Genomic DNA, 17310 nt, shown 5'->3' with positions numbered 1-17310 from the left:
CAGGTTGAAATGTACAGGAATGTATAAGGGAAAGTGCACATAAACGTTTGGCCTTCACTAGTTCATGTTAAATAGTCCTGTGGTGTGACAAAGGAGCTTTTAAAATGCTTTTCCATTTACTCTCTTAATTGATGTGCTCATATAAGCTTTAGAAATGATCAAAAACACCCTTAAAAAGAGGCTTTTATTCGAGGAATTCAGTGTCTGATTCATCAGGCGAGCATTGCTGTTGTGCGGTCTGACAAGTGTCACAATGACGGGGGTGAAATCAATTATTGCTTGAGTTATTATTTGTGATTTAATGCATAAAGTGGCTCAAACTGACCGGACTGAAGTCTGCCGTCTCCGTGCTGTTGGTTTTGGGTTGTCACTGTTTGGTGAGACATTTGGTGACGTCTCTGAGATGTGGAAAAGTGATCTACTGACAGAGACTTGTTAAACACACACAGTTGAGCGTTAGGCTGTTAAATCAATTCCACACACACACACACACGCGCACACACACTCTCTCTCTCTCTAACACAAACACACACTCACTCTCTCTCTCTAACACAAACACACACTCACTCTCTCTCTCTAACACACACACACACACACACTCTCTCTCTCTAACACACACACACCACACACACACACTCTCTCTCTCTAACACACACACACACTCACACAAACACACACACTCTCACACACACACACACACTCACACACACATACAAATGAACACACGTCTACATGTTGATCACCCTCACCTAAAATAATCGCAGGCTCTGTGTGTCACATTGAATCAGAAATCTGTCGCAGCTGGCGCACGTTTACACTGGATTTACCGTCTCAGCTGCTGGAACTCGACACACTGTTGTTATTGAGCAAACTTCTGCTGGTACAATGATTCACATGTGTTCAGGTTGATGTGCAGTTTGTGTGGTAGGCTCTTACAGTCAGTGTGACACTATATTAATGCACGTTAATGATCTTTAATGTGCACTAATCACAAGTGCATGTTATTATTGAATAGCTGGAATGCATTGTTGTTTTGGTTTGTGTCATAGTGTTTAAGAGTCGTCTATGTTCGTGCATTCCAGTGTAATTGCATCGTCAGAGCTTCTGTGGATCATACATGTCTAATACGGTGTTTATTTCATGGCTGGTCGGCTGGTGAGAGGGAGATTGGTGCCTTCGGTGTTTTATAGGACGAGAACTACTGTAAACAAGCGCCACATATACGTGTTTTTGAAGGAAAAGCTCTCTTGCTTATTAATAAATGTTATTTATGTAAATGTTATTTATTAATAAGTGCAAGGGTTCTGTCGCAGTTCTCGAAACTATATACATGGAAATATTTGATGTTACGAGGGTGTAGTTGCAACGGCTCGTGTTTTCTACTGGAAGTGAATCTCATATTCTCCAGCTGTGCTCGAGCAGGTGCTGTTGGACTCGTGGAAAAGTGTTTTATGCTCCTGATAAGATGAAAACACAGTCAAGGACTCGAGGAGGAGTGAAACTGCTTCTGTTATCTGTAGACGAGCACAGAGAGAGAAAAGCTCATCAGAACTGCGTGACCTTCACCGAGTCCAACGCAGAGGAGTTCTCCTTCCTGAATGGCATCACACAGATGTGTGTGTGTGTGCCATTTAAACTCACACACTTCTCAGAATCATCTGGTATCAGATCCTTGAGACACACGTTTGTTCTCCTTGAGTTGGTTTTGTTTGGTAAGATATGTGTACAGCAGCTTGAAGATTGAGATAGTGAGCTGTCTATCTAGGCAGCATTTTAAGGGATCATACTGTAGGCTAGATGTTGAATGATATATCGGTTTTACCGATTAATCGGTGCAGGTAGTTGCCAATATTTATTTATTTTCCCATCATGTTCCTCTGTGGACAATTAAAGAGCTTTATAAGGTTTTATTTGGTCAATATTTACATATAGAAGTTTTTAATGACGCAAAGTCGCTGTCACATCACTGTATATTGACTAAAACGCAACATATGACTCACATGAAGCATAGACATTATTTCATGTTTCTTAAGGTCCCATTCACTTAAGGTCCATCCATCCATTCATCCATCCCAATCCCATCCCATTCACTTAAGGTCCATCCATCCATCCATCCCAATCCCATCCCATTCACTTAAGGTCCATCCATCCATCCATCCCAATCCCATCCCATTCACTTAAGGTCCATCCATCCCAATCCAATCCAATCCCATTCACTTAAGGTCCATCCATTCATCCATCCATCCATCCATCCATCCATCCATCCCATTCACTTTCACTTAAGGTCCGTCCATCCATCCATCCATCCCATTCACTTTCACTTAAGGTCCATCCATTCATCCATCGATCCTAATCCAATCCCATTCACTTAAGGTCCATCCATCCATCCATCCATCCCAATCCCATCCCATTCACTTAAGGTCCATCCATCCATCCATCCATCCATCCCAATCCCATCCCATTCACTTAAGGTCCATCCATCCATCCATCCATCCCAATCCCATCCCATTCACTTAAGGTCCATCCATCCATCCATCCATCCATCCCAATCCCATCCCATTCACTTAAGGTCCATCCATTCATCCATCCAACCCAATCCAATCCAATCCCATTCACTTAAGGTCCATCCATCCATCCATCCCAATCCAATCCCATTCACTTAAGGTCCAACGATCCATCCATCCAATCCAATCCAATCCAATCCCATTCACTTAAGGTCCAACCATCCATCCAATCCAATCCAATCCAATCCCATTCACTTAAGGTCCAACCATCCATCCATCCATCCAATCCATCCATCCATCCATCCATCCATCCATCCATCCATCCAATCCAATTCAGTTCCATTCACTTAAGGTCCATCCATCCATCCATCCATCCATCCCATTCACTTTCACTTAAGGTCCATCCATCCATCCCAATCCCATCCATCCATCCAATTCACTTTCACTTAAGGTCCATCCATCCATCCATCCATCCAATCCAATTCAGTCCCATTCACTTAAGGTCCATCCATCCATCCCAATCCCATCCATCCATCCAATTCACTTTCACTTAAGGTCCATCCATCCATCCATCCATCCAATCCAATTCAGTCCCATTCACTTAAGGTCCATCCATCCATCCAATCCAATTCAGTCCCATTCACTTAAGGTCCATCCATCCATCCATCCATCCATCCCATTCACTTTCACTTAAGGTCCATCCATCCATCCCAATCCAATCCCATCCATCCATCCATCCATCCCATTCACTTTCACTTAAGGTCCATCCATCCATCCCAAATCGTGCGTGGATGCCGCGGAGAATAGCGTGAAGCCTCCACACGCACTACGTCTCCATGGTAACGCGCTCAACAAGTCACGTGATAAGATGCGCGGATTGATGGTCTCAGACAAATACTATCCGCCAATTCTTTGGTTATCGGCCTTCCCCACCCACCTTAGCTATCGGTCTCTAGTTATAGCCAATGGTTTTAATTTAGTCAATAATAAGATGCTTTGATTTCACTATGTTAACGCTGTTAAAATGCTTAATCATAATTTTTATGTAATCTTAGATCTCTATTTTGTTCATTTTACACCTATAGGGTTGTACAATTTATTTTGACATATTATGCAATATTTTAAGTTGTTTGAGCCTAGATTTTAAAGTGGTGTAATTAGCAAGAATAAAACTAATATGTCATTAATAGTAATTTATTTTATTTTAATAAATTTTATTATTATTATTATTATTATTTACTAAAATAATATATTTAATTGTTTGTTTTTAAGGACATTTTTTGTTAAGAAATTTCAAAACAACAGCAAGTTTTCCATGATATGAGCTCTTTAAAACAGTCAAAAAAGCTTTGAATTGTGGACATGTGTAACCGTATTCAAACACACTTGAGACGTGTTTGCAATTGTCAAATTTCACAAATTCAACCCACGAGCTGCATGCGATCAGCGTTCCTGTCGTAACACTGGCTGATCCGTCACGGATGAGCTTCCGGAACGACTCTTGAGCGAGGGGTGCCACACGTCTTCCTGACTGGATACAGATCATATTCCTCCAAACAGAACCTGATCTGGGAGTCCAGCGGCGGCCCCTGCATGAGCTGCACCTGTGGCCCTAGACCCTGGGGACCGGAGGAGCCTCGGTCCTCAAAGAGACTCTTCAGTTATCTGTCCATCATCGGTCTGACTGTTTAGTGCACTAATGTGACCCTGTCAGAATCTCAGTGAGGGTTAAACTTCATCCTATGCCCTTTTTACAACAATCTGTTCAGATAGTGTCACGTGAAGCAGGGAAATAATGAATGCTAGATGCAAATAATAAAATGCATCTTATTATTGAGCCAGGACGGCACACAGAATTCCGCAGATATTCCGTTTAAATCCCTTTCACAGAATTCTGAAGATTTTCCCTCAAAATTAGCACTTAATCTGCAATAAATAAATAATAATATATATATATATATATATATATATATATATATATATATATATATATATATATATATATATATATATATATATATATATGTGTATATATGTATATGTTTGTAAATCATATAAATATATCAGATATATTAACCAAAAGTTTAAATTAATTAAAAAATTTATTGATTTAATTAATTAATTAATTTAATAATAATTCATTATATTTAATAATAATTAATTAAAAAACAAATATTTAATAATAATTAATTAATTTTAATTATAATTTTTTTATATTTTCATATTATACTATAATAATGTTTTTATTATAATGAGCTTAAATGTTATTGTATTAATGCCATCTGCAGGAAAAACAAGTGTAATCAATTTTATATACTATATATAATATTACTGTGACCAAAAATGTCTCGTAGGCCTATTTTGATGTGAAAACAACAACAACAACAACAACAACAACAACAGCAGCAGCAACATAATGCTTAATGCAAATAATAAAATATAATATATTTGATATGAGTAAATAATATAATTTGAGTACATTATATTGAGGAAATAATATAATAATAATTTGTGTAGTTATAATAAAAATTAATGTAGTTACTGTATAATAATTCTTATCAGTTTTGGCCAACAATTGTCTGAAATCTGGACCAAAACCAGTTATGATCTTAGATCTTATGGCCAATATATATATATATATATATATATATATATATATATATATATATATATATATATATATATATATATATATATACACACACAATAATTTTTAGCATCCTACTATTATATATATATATATATATATATATATATATATATATATATATATATATATTATAGTAGGATGCTAAAAATTATTGTTGTCATGAAAACTGACAGAGGAACAAATAAAATCAACAACAATAAAAATATTAGAATATTAATGATAATTTTAATTATTCCAAGCAAATTATAATTTTAAATAATCCTTATTTATTATCCTTAATTATATATATATATATACACATTTTATTTATTTATTTTTTATACAAATTTTCAGGTCTCATATTAGCCGATTTAATCAGTTTTTACATCTATAGATATTTATTTTTACATATTATGCAATATTTAATGTAGTTGGAGTCTAGATTGTAAAGTAGTGCAATCAGCTAGAATAAAAATATTATAATATTAATACTAGTTTAATTCGTTTATTCCAAAGGGTCAATTTGTGCATAATTTTGTTACTGTGTTGGGCCGCAAAACTGGATGAATATCACATCTGTACAGGATATATTGTTTAAATATTTGTAGGGAAATATCTGAGGGAGGTGTGCGTGGTCAGTAGGTTACCGTGGCTGAAGCATTTGAATAATAATCGTTACGCAATGAAAAGTGACACTTACACGCGGTCACATAACGGAGGAGAGACACTGGCGTTTCATGAATCACAGTACTTTATTCCGTGTGTGTGTGTGAGAGAGAGAGAGAGAGAGAGAGAGAGACAGTCAGTCTGTGGTCTCTCTCTCTGTCTAAACATGGTGTGGAACATCAGACAGGTTTTAGAGATCTGCTGCCAACATCTAAAACTTCTAACCCTCATCACAAGACCAGAATGACAATTCTTACTGGCCCAATAGATCAAGCATCACAATTGGGTCATTCTGTGTCAACTCAACCAGTTTTACTGGTGAAAGAAAAAGATAAGTGATGATGAAAGCCAAACTATGAAATGTTATGATCAATATTTACTGAGTAATCCAGTATTTTGTAGAGAGAGGTCAAAATGACCATTTTCGCCTATGAGTTTGGAGCAAAACTAAAGGTCAAAATAATAATCTTAGAAAGGTGTCAGCATCATTATTTAAAATTTACACCGAGATAAGTCCGTCTATTACAAAAATCAGTCGACTTCAGCACATCTTGATGCATTATATGCCAATAGCGTGAGTCCAAAAATGGGAGAAAACACTTTTTTTTTTATATTCGCACGGGCAAAAATCTTTAATTAAACGCAGAAATTTGCGATTCACAAAGCTATCGTATGTCTTCTAGCAACTTTGCATTTTAAAATGTAAGGGGCGTATGGACTACTTAAATGTTGCTTTTAGGATTCTTTTATGCCATTTTGGAGCTTGAGGATAATGACCACGAGTAACACACAGTTTAAGTCCAGTGTTGCATCTAGCCGTGAATTTGAGCTCTTGTGTGCCGATGAACGCTTTGTAGTGAGCGAGGGGTTAAGAGGACAGGAGGATGGATGAGTCGTCTCGACACCTGTATGAACTCAGTGGGGTCAGGGGTCACTGTAAATGTGTGTGCGTAGACTGCCGAGATTTATTTCAACTCACACCAGCCTGTGTCTCTCCCTCTTTAGAATGAAATAATCATAAATCTTCTAAATCCGTTTTTGAGAGTTTAAGTGACAGTTCAAAGTCATAAATCACTCACCCTAATGCCGTTCCAAACCTGAAGGACTTTCTTTCATCTATGGAACATGACATTTTATTTTTGTTTATACATTATGCACATTCACTTTCATTGCGCCATTTTTCCATACAATTAAAGATGTGGGGTGTGGGGGGGGATTTCTCCTGGAGTCCACAATCATATCCACTGTTTTGAGCATGTTCAGCTCAAGGTTGTTGTGACCGCACCAGACAGCTAGCTGATTAAACTCCTGTCTGTATGCAGACTCGTCACCATCGCAGATGAGGCTGGTGAGCATGGCGTCATCTGCAAACTTCAGGAGCTTGACAGTGGGGTCCATTGCAGTGCAGTCATTCATGTACAGGAAGAAGAGCTGTAGAGAGAGAACGCATCTCTGAGGAGCACCAATGCTAATAGTGAGGGTCCCGAATGTGAGTTTCCCCGGTCCCACTAGCTGCTGCTTATCTGTCAGAAGGCTGGTGATCCATCAACAGATTGGGGTGGGCACGGAGAGCTGGGTCAGTTTGGTCGAGAGAAGATCAGGCATGATGGTATTAAAGGTTGAACTGAAGTCCACAAATAGGATCCTCGCATAAGTCCCAGGTCTGTTGAGGTGTTGCAGGATATAATGTAGTCCCATATTAACTGCATCATCCACAGACCTGTTTGCTCTGTAAGCAAACTAAAGGGGGTCCAACAGGGGTCCAGTGATGTCCTTCAGGTAGGCCAAAACCAGTCCCTCAAACGACTACATGACCACAGACGTGAGAGCGACAGGTCTGTAGTCATTAAGTCCTGTGATTTTGGGTTTTATGGGGACCGGAATGATGGTGGAGCATTTGAAGCAGCAGAGAACTTCACACTAATTCAGTGATCTATTGAAGATCTGTGTGAAGATGGGGGCCAGTTGGTCAGTGCAGACTTACAGACAGGCAGGTGATACACCATCTGGGCCTGAATATTTCCTAGTCTTCTGTTTCTGAAAGACCTGGCACACATCTTCCTCACTGATCATAACTGCAGGTTGAGTAGCAGGAGGGGGGGTTCCAGGAGGTGTTGGTGTGTGTGTGAAGTGAAGATCAGAGCGAGGGGGAGGTGTCTTGTACTTGGTGATGCTTTTTAGGCCTTTCCACACAGATACAGGATCGTTGGCGTAAAACAGTTTTTCAGCTTTTCAGAGTAGCTTCTTTTAGCCCCTCTGATTTCCTTAGTAATTGTGTTCCTGGCTTGATTGTGCAACATTTTATCCCCACTTCTTAAAGCATCCTCTTTGGCATGACGAAGCTGTCTGAGTTTTCCTGTAAACCATAGTTTATCGTTACAGAATGATACAAATGTCCTACTAGGGATGCATATGTCCACACAGAAACTGATATATGATGTCACAGTATCTGTGAGCTTGTCCAGGTCTGTGGCTGCAGCTTCAATATCACTCCAATCAGTGCAATCAAAGCCGGTTTGTTGTTTCAGCTCTGCTTCATTGGTCCATATCTTTACTGTCCTTACTACAGGTTTAGCTGATTTTAGTTTCTGCATGTAGGTCGGGAGAAGATGAACCAGACAGTGATCAGAGAGTCCTAAAGCTGCCCATGGGACAGAACGAGATGCATCCTTTACAGTGGTGTAGCAGTGGTCCAATATATTGTTTTTCTCTGGTGGGGCATGTGATGTGTTGTTTGTATTTTGGCAGTTCACAGGTGAGGTTAGTGTGGGTGTTGTTGCTCCGTGTCTGTGATGTGATCACAGCTGTTGCAGCGCTGCGTTCACACATGCTTGTGGCGGGATATAAACACTCCAGAATAAACGAGGAAAACTCCTGCGGTGGATAGAAGGGCTTACAGCCTCTAAATTAGGACAGCACATCTTCTTCAACACTGTTACATCTGTAGCATGTTCCACCGCCTCTCGTTTTCCCCGATAACTCCATGATACGATCCGCTCTGAACAGCTGAAAGACGGCAGATGAAGCGCGCTGTCCGGGACGGCTTCACTCAGACAGGTGTCTGTAAAACACAGAGCAGCGGAGTTAGAAATGTCCTTATTAGTTTGTGTGAGCAGAAGCAGTTCGTTCATTTTATTGGTGAGGGAGCAGACATTCGCCAGATGAATACTCGGATCGCTTGTAGAGCACCGCTGTGCCTCCAACCAAGATGTCTGGAAAGAGTGACAAAAAACAAACAATCAAAAGTAACAACAACGCTAGAGAGCTCCACACCGAAGCAGCCATCTGCGCCATCTGATGACACAAGAATACATTTGCCTCTCTATCTTCATAAATAATGAAACATTTACCACAGTTGATAGTTTATCAGTTCTTCTCAAAGTTCACAGTCTTGACTCTTGACTTTCAAGGTCTGAATCGGATGTCTTTGTCTTTGTTAATTCGGCGATAAAGACGTTATGATAGGACAAGGTTAAGTGTAAATGGCATTTTAAATAAGTTGCAATCTAGAGAATGAAATGGTTTAATTGCTTGGGCACCTTGTTGGTTTATTTAAGTGTAGAACTTCAATTTTGGGTTTTAAATGTTTGTGCTGTCTGTCTCTCATCACAGATGTAGATATGGATATATATTTGTGTGTATTTCTATAGATCCACACATAGAAACCTACAGAGTGTCATGACCGTCCTGGCGTCAGTGGTCTGTCTCGGAGGCTCATGGGAATATTTTTGATAATCTTGTCAAGGCTGTGAGCGTCTGTGGCTTTATCTGCCAGCAGCTGTGATATCACAGACAGTACGAGCTGTTCTCAATACACACACACACACACACACACACACACACACTGAACGTGGCCATTACTCACTCAACATGAATCACAACGTTAACACAAACACACTGATCTTCACACTCAAAACACATTTAAACTCTCATGGCATTAAACTTAGTTTTGGTTTCATGTTTTTCAGGACTGTATTTGCATTTTGGTCAATAACGTGACACTCATTTTTGATAATCATTGATCATGTGTCTTAAAGCAAATCATGTCATGTGGGGTAACCATAAGCCGAGTGTTGGCATAAATAGTCATATTTCTTAAATAAAAAGAGAAAAATTAAGAATTTGGCTTTTAGTATTTATATTTGAAAAACTTTTGTCTACCAAATATCAAAGTCATCTAGTGTAACCAACATTTAGGTAGCCATTTCGTTGAAAAAATAAAAAGCATAAAAAATAGATACTATTTCAGTTATTTTAGAAAATGTACATTTTGTTCAGGTCATGTGGTGTAACCATGAGAAAACGTATATTATATTAGTGACTTTTTTAAATGAATAATTAAGTTGCATCAACTCTCATTACTCTCGTACTTTAATACCTTTTACTTGATGGTTGCACCCAAGTGTGCCGCACAAGCCCTCAAAAGTGAAGCCAAAACGTCTCGATCGCCCCCCGGTGGCTGGTCCTAGTATAGGTCATAAGCCCCGCCTCCCCATGTTATTCAACGGGACGTGAGACCAACTAAACAATTCAATTACACTTCACATATCTTTTTTCCAAAGATAGTTTCTGTCATTTACTGTCGTTTCTATCACGTTGATGTCATTTCAAGTGTTTGTTTTCAAAATAAGTTTGTTTTTAGTTATTTGATGCTATAAAAACAGTGCTGTGACATCATGATTGACAGCTGTGATTGACAGGTTCTGGATCAGTACTGATCAGGGCTGGACTGGTAATCTGGCATACCGGGCATTTTCTCGGCGGGCCAACACACTTTGGGGCCGATCAGGGGCGGACTGACCATTGGGAGAAACGAGCGGTCTGGTGTGTCGGCCGCGCAACATGCCGAATGGGCCACGATAAGCTAAAATGAGCCGCCGTTTTATGCCAGATACAAAGGACAGGTGCTGAAGGCCAAACGCCCATGTCTTTATTTAACTCATTAAGACTCATAAATGTGTCTCTCTGCAGGTAATGTGTTGGACACCATGTTACTGAGGAATCCTGGGAAGGCGACGATGGGCGGCACTAAAGAGAGCAGCAGAAGCACAGCAGTTGTGATTCCAGAGAGAATGTTGTTATGTCACTGTTACCATCACTGTCCCGAAGACGCTACAAACAGCACTTGCAGGTACACACACACACACACTGTTCATTTATGTATTTATATTTATCCCCTTTTCAACCCCAATTTGGAACGTCCAATTCCCACTACTTAGTAGGTCCTCAAGGTGGCGCGGTTACTCGCCTCAATCCAGGTGGTGGAGGACGAGTCTCAGTTGCGTCCGCTTCTGAGACCGTCAATCGGCACATCTTATCACGTGACTCATTGTGCATGACACCGCGGAGACTCACGGCATGTGGAGGCTCATGCTACTCTCCACGATCCACACACAACTCACCACACGCCCCATTGAGAGAACCACTAATCACCACCACAAGGAGGTTACCCCATGTGACTCTACCCTCACAACTCCAGGTGTGATAGTCAGCGTTAATACTCGCTGAGATACAAGACCCTCCCTAGCAACCGGGTCAATTTGGTTGCTAAGGAGACCTGGCTCGAGTCACTCAGCACGCCTTTGATTCAACCTCACAACTCCAGGTGTGATAATCAGCGTTAATACTCGCTGAGATACCAGACGCTCCCTAGCAACCGGGTCAATTTGGTTGCTAAGTAGACCTGGCTCGAGTCACTCAGCACGCCTTTGATTCAACCTCACGACTCCAGGTGTGATAGTCAGCATTAATACTCGCTGAGCGACCCAGACCCTACCTAGCTTCCGGGTCAATTTGGTTGCTAAGGAGACCTGGCTCGAGTCACTCAGCACGCCTTTGATTCAACCTCACGACTCCAGGTGTGATAGTCAGCATTAATACTCGCTGAGCGACCCAGACCCTCCCTAGCTTCCGGGTCAATTTGGTTGCTAAGGAGACCTGGCTGGAGTCACTCAGCACGCCTTTGATTCAACCTCACGACTCCAGGTGTGACAGTCAGCGTCAATACTCGCTGAGATACCCAGACCATCCCTAGCAACCGGGCTAATTTGGTTGTCACTCAGCACGCCCTGGATTTGAACTTGTGACACCAGGGGTGCTAGTCAGCTTCAATACTGGCTGTAATAAGGTTATTAAGTGGACCAGCTGTTTATGTTTGCACTGTTACATGTTTGGAGAGGTGCGCGTCAGGCTACGCCATAGACGCAGAAGTATACAGTAAATGGGGTTTTAGTTGATGATGACGATGGTAATCTCTGAGCAGGACTGATGGTTATTGCTTCACTATGGTGGAGGAAGAGGACGGCGGCGCTCCGGTGCTCACCTCTGGATGTTTGGGTCTGATGGGCTCTGAGTTTCAGTGCAGGGTGAGTTTATATTATCTGTCTCTCTGGTATTTTTACATTTACTTTGGTGTCGCTAGCACCACACTCAAAGATGATGTGGTGTTTCCTTCACACATGCTCTCTGATGCTCTTCCATCAGGACACAGGGAACGCTCGTCTGAGGAGGATGTTGGAATGTTGTACGGATCAGGATTACTGTAACCGTGACCTTCACCCGACCCTGCCGCCACTCAAGAGACCCGGTGAGAGTCACAACACACACACACACACACACACACACGGAGGAAGATTTTATTTATTCACAGTGTTACTAACCGCAGCTTTTGGGCTGCAGCGGCTGCTCAGGTGAAATGTGGTTTGCAGCGAGAGTGTTCTCAATCGCTCTAATGAAAAGGACACGCGTTCTCACGGGAGCGCTTGAGTTTCCTCTTATCTGATGATCTGTCACAGCGCAAACACACCCCTGACACTCAGAGTGTGTGTGTGTGTGTGTGTGTGTGTGTGTTCTTGCCTTTCATTTGGGGAACAAACTTGAATCCAAAAGAGTGTGAAATCTCACATTATCTTCCTTTGGGGACATACTTTTTGGAAAAATGAAATAAATAAATAAATATTTTTTTATCATTATTTAAATAAATGCATACATAAAATAAATACATCAATATATAAATAAAAATGAATCAATAAACAAATGAATAATGTTATTTAAATAAATAAATAAATAAATGCATATATAATTTGATTTATTGATGAAAAAATTAAGAAAATTAATACATAAATTAATGAATAAATGATTTTATTTATTTAAATTAAATAAACCAATTAAACAATTAAATGTTTTTAAATTCTTAAAATGCAAAACTTTCTATGACAACAATATAAGTGTATATTTGTGCTCATTTAGATAAAGATGGTAAACGTGTGTGTGTGTGTGAGAGTGAGTGTGTGTGTATATGTGTGTGTGTCTGTGTGTGTGTGTGTGTGTGTGAGAGTGAGTGTGTGTGTATATGTGTGTGTGTCTGTGTGTGTGTGTGTGTGTGTGAGCGTGTATTTATCACTTTGTGGGGACCAAATGTCCCCATAAGGATAGTAAAACCCGAAATGTTTGACCTTGTGGGGACATTTTGTCGGTCCCCATGAGGAAAACAGCTTATAAATCATACTAAATTATGTTTTTTGAAAATGTAAAAATGCAGAAAGTTTTCTGTGAGGGTTAGGTTTAGGGGTAGGGTTAGGTTTAGGGGATAGAATATAAAGTTTGTATAAAAACCATTATGTCTATGGAAAGTCCCCATAAAACATGGAAACACTACATGTGTGTGTGTGTGTGTGTGTGTGTGTGTGTGTGTGAGTGTGTGTGTGTGTGCGTGAGTGAGTGAGTGTGTGTGTGTTGATGGTAATATTAGAGTCCCAGTGCGTGTTCTCTTTGCGTTGAGCTCACATTGGTGTCGTCCGTCAGAAACTTGATCAGTGCACAGCAGCAGGAAGAATGTGATCGATCATGACTCGATTTCCCTCAGCTAGTTCTCAACATACACACACACACACACTCTCACACTCTCAAACAGACACACACACTCTGTCTCTCTCACACACACACACACACACTCACATACACACTCACTCACACACACACACACACACACACACACACACACACGGAGAGAGAAATTGGAGGCCAAAACGTTGAATTCCCAGAAACTGAAATGATGCAACAAACGTTTTATTTGTTTGTCTTCAACAGATCTGGACAGCAGTATTCATCACATGGCACTCTTCATCTCTGTGACTGTCTGCAGTGTCGTTCTGACCTTCATCATCATATTCTGCTATTACAGGTACAGACACAATCACTGCACATGTTTCTTTACTACATCAACCCTTTATTTTTTTGATGTGGTTCACAACTAGTGTTCTCTGTGACAGATACAAGCGTCAGGAGAGTCGAGCGCGGTACAGCATCGGTCTGGAGCAGGACGAGACCTTCATCCCCACTGGAGAATCTCTGAAGGATCTGATTGAACAGTCTCAGAGTTCAGGCAGTGGATCAGGACTCCCTCTGCTGGTCAGACACGCTCATTACAACAACACTGACACCTTCAGCCTCTGCAGGAAATATAACCGCAGTTAGAGCTCATTACAAGTCTATGGGGAACATTCTATAGCATGTATATTTCTCCCTGTGCAATGACTTGACTTATAGACTTGCCTTCCATTATAAGTGCATTAATATAAACATTCAAATGTTTGCTGTGTTAATAAATCTGTCCATAGACCAGGAATATTCCTTGCAGATTGAAACAGTTTTGCTACGATATCTCTAGAGTTTGAGTGAGATTGATGCTGTTTTAAAGTGTTTTATGATCATTCTGTCTCGGCAGGTGCAGCGAACGATTGCGAAACAGATCCAGATGGTGAAGCAGATCGGGAAGGGGCGTTACGGCGAGGTGTGGATGGGTCGCTGGCGCTGCGAGCGCGTCGCCGTGAAGGTTTTCTTCACCACGGAAGAAGCCAGCTGGTTCAGAGAGACGGAGATCTATCAGACTGTCCTGATGAGACACGAGAACATTCTGGGTAAACGACTGCACCCCTCACTTCCTGTGTTCTGATTGGCCAGGGCTGGGCGCTCAATATGATTGACAGCTGTCATCACGGGCGGTTTGTATGGATTGCGTAACCAGCGTTTCAGACTCGAGGGGTTTGAATACCTGAGAAGTGTTTATTAGAACTGTGACATAGTAGCACTAATTCAATTCTCATTCTGTTACATTGTTACTTTTAATGGAAGGAAACACGTTTGTTACTTTTGTGTCCCTCCATCCCTCCCCTCCCCTCCCCTCTCCCTCTCTCTCTCTCTCTCTCTCTCTCTCTCTCTGTCCCTCCCTCCTCCCTCTCCCCCTCTCTTTCTGTCCCTCCCTCTCTCTCTCATTCTGTCCCTCTCTCTTTCTGTCCCTCTCTCTCTCTCTCTCTGTCCCTCCCTCCCCCCTCTCTGTCTGTCCCTCTCTCTCCCCCCTCTCTCTCTCTCCCTCCCTCTCTTTGTCCATCTCTCTCTTTCTGTCCCTCTCTCTGTCCATCTCTCTCTCTCCCCCCTCTCTCTCTTTCTGTCCCTCCCTCCCTCTCTCCCCTCTATCTTTTTCTGTCCCTCTCTCTCTCTCCCCCCTCGCTCTCCCTCTGTCCCTCTCTCTCTCCCTCTCTCTCTCCTCCAGTAGAGTTGCACTATCGGCTCATTGGTGTTTTTTTGTATTTAAGTTAGTTTGCTGTTTTCTCTCCCCGTCAGGTTTCATCGCAGCTGATATTAAAGGCACGGGCTCGTGGACGCAGCTGTATCTGATCACAGACTATCATGAGAGCGGATCTCTGTACGACTACCTCAAATCCACCACACTGGACACGAAATCTCTGCTGCGGCTCGCGTTCTCCGCCGTGTCCGGTCTGTGTCACCTGCACACGGAGATCTCCGGCACGCAGGGAAAACCGGCCATCGCTCACCGAGACCTGAAGAGTAAAAACATCCTGGTGAAGAAGAACGGCTCCTGCTGCATCGCTGACCTCGGACTCGCTGTCAAACTCATCAGGTACGGGACATTTCTACAGTCAATGTTTCTAGTTATTTTAGTATTCGATGAGTTAGATGTTGCGAAATCATTTCAAATAGAGATTGTTTTTCAGGGCAGGGTTGAGCAGGGTTGAGCCTGGCCAGTACCTGGATGGGAGACCTCCTGGGGAAAACCAAGGTTGCTGCTGGAAGTGGTATTAGGGAGGCCAAAAGGGGGTGCTCACCCTATGGTCTTTGTGGGTCCTAATGCCCCCTAACAGTGTCTATGTGGGTCCTAATGCCAACATAGGGGTCCTAATGCCCCCTATAGTGTCCCCTACCAGTGATGGGGACACTATACTGTAAAAAAAAAGCACTGTCTTTTGGATGAGATGTTAAACCGTGGTCCTGACACTCTGTGGTCATTAAAAATCCCAGGACACTTCTTGTAAAGAGTAAGGGTGTAACCCCGGTGTCCTAGCCAAATTCCCCCCATTGGCACCTATCTATCATGGCCTCCTAATAATCTCCATCCCTGAATTGGCTACATCACTCTACCATCTCCTCTCCACCAATAGCTGGTGTGTGGTGGGTGTTCTGGTGCACTATGGCTGCCGTCGCATCATCCAGGTGGATGTTACACACTGGTGGTGGTTGAGGAGATTCCCCCTATACTATATAAAGTGCTTTTAGTGCCTAGAAAAGCGCTATATAAATGTAAATTGTTGTTGTTGTTGTTTCTGTGAGCACAGACATCAGACATTTCAAAATAAGAGTCCCTGTCATCTTGCTAATAGTTAAAAGTCAAAAAAATATATATATTATATATATACACATTAAATACAAATATTTGTATTAATGGAGTTTTGGTTGCGCAATAAACTGCATCTGGGATTTTATTTATTTTGTACTCTTTGTTTATGCTCCTCTTAGTAAGGAAAGACTAAATATGTTTCTTTCCGTTTAATAAATCGATATTAAAAAACTGGCGGCAGATTAAGCGGCAGTTATTGGCCTTTTCCTCCAGTTTATTTTACTGTATCGTCAAAATCCACTATCGGTCGACCCCTAAATATAATTTAATGTTGTATAAATGCATTAAATGAGTCGTCATTTCACTTATGAGTCATGTTATAAAAAATATAATTAGGTGTTTTTGATCATTTTCAACTGGGAACTTTTGAAAGTCATGAAAATTCCCACCTCAGCGTCATTTCAGCACATCTCAAATTCTGTGATGGAAATGACATTTTTAACCATTTTCAAGTGTCTAAGACTCATTTAATGTGTCCTAAATACACACAATTAATTAATTTTGCCAAGTTACCCAAGAAGTGAACATATTACAGCTTGATTGGAAATGATTCATATCTCAAACATGATCTTCACTGATACTTTTATCCACACAAACGTTATTGGAGGAAAATTGTTTGGTGTGCTGGAAAACGCTATTCACATGCACAGTGAAAGTCTTTTTCCTAGCTAAATGCTAATACATGTTAGCAATGGCTAGCTAATTGCTAATACATGCTGTATACACCTAGTTAAGTGCTAAAACATGCTAACAACATGCTAGCAATGGCTAGTTAAATATTAAAACATACTAGAAATACCTAGCAAGAGACCAAAACA

General features: G+C 41.1%; 1 protein-coding gene across 3 annotated transcripts in view; it reads left to right on the top strand.

Annotated features, from left to right (window-relative positions):
- LOC127636411 (bone morphogenetic protein receptor type-1B-like) overlaps positions 1–17310 on the top strand; it is a 94584-nt gene that overhangs the window by 69629 nt on the left and 7645 nt on the right. For all 3 annotated transcript variants that reach the window (XM_052116870.1, XM_052116868.1, XM_052116869.1), the window contains 7 exons: positions 10771–10930; positions 12062–12164; positions 12283–12385; positions 13888–13981; positions 14070–14208; positions 14525–14717; positions 15421–15718. In XM_052116870.1, the coding sequence (XP_051972830.1) occupies positions 10788–10930; positions 12062–12164; positions 12283–12385; positions 13888–13981; positions 14070–14208; positions 14525–14717; positions 15421–15718 (1073 nt within the window). In that variant the 5' untranslated portion in view covers positions 10771–10787. The remainder of the gene's footprint in view (positions 1–10770; positions 10931–12061; positions 12165–12282; positions 12386–13887; positions 13982–14069; positions 14209–14524; positions 14718–15420; positions 15719–17310) is intronic.

This window comes from Xyrauchen texanus, chromosome 44 (assembly GCF_025860055.1).
Source record: "Xyrauchen texanus isolate HMW12.3.18 chromosome 44, RBS_HiC_50CHRs, whole genome shotgun sequence".
NCBI lineage: Eukaryota > Metazoa > Chordata > Actinopteri > Cypriniformes > Catostomidae > Xyrauchen > Xyrauchen texanus.
This window is presented reverse-complemented; position numbering and strand designations above follow the sequence as displayed.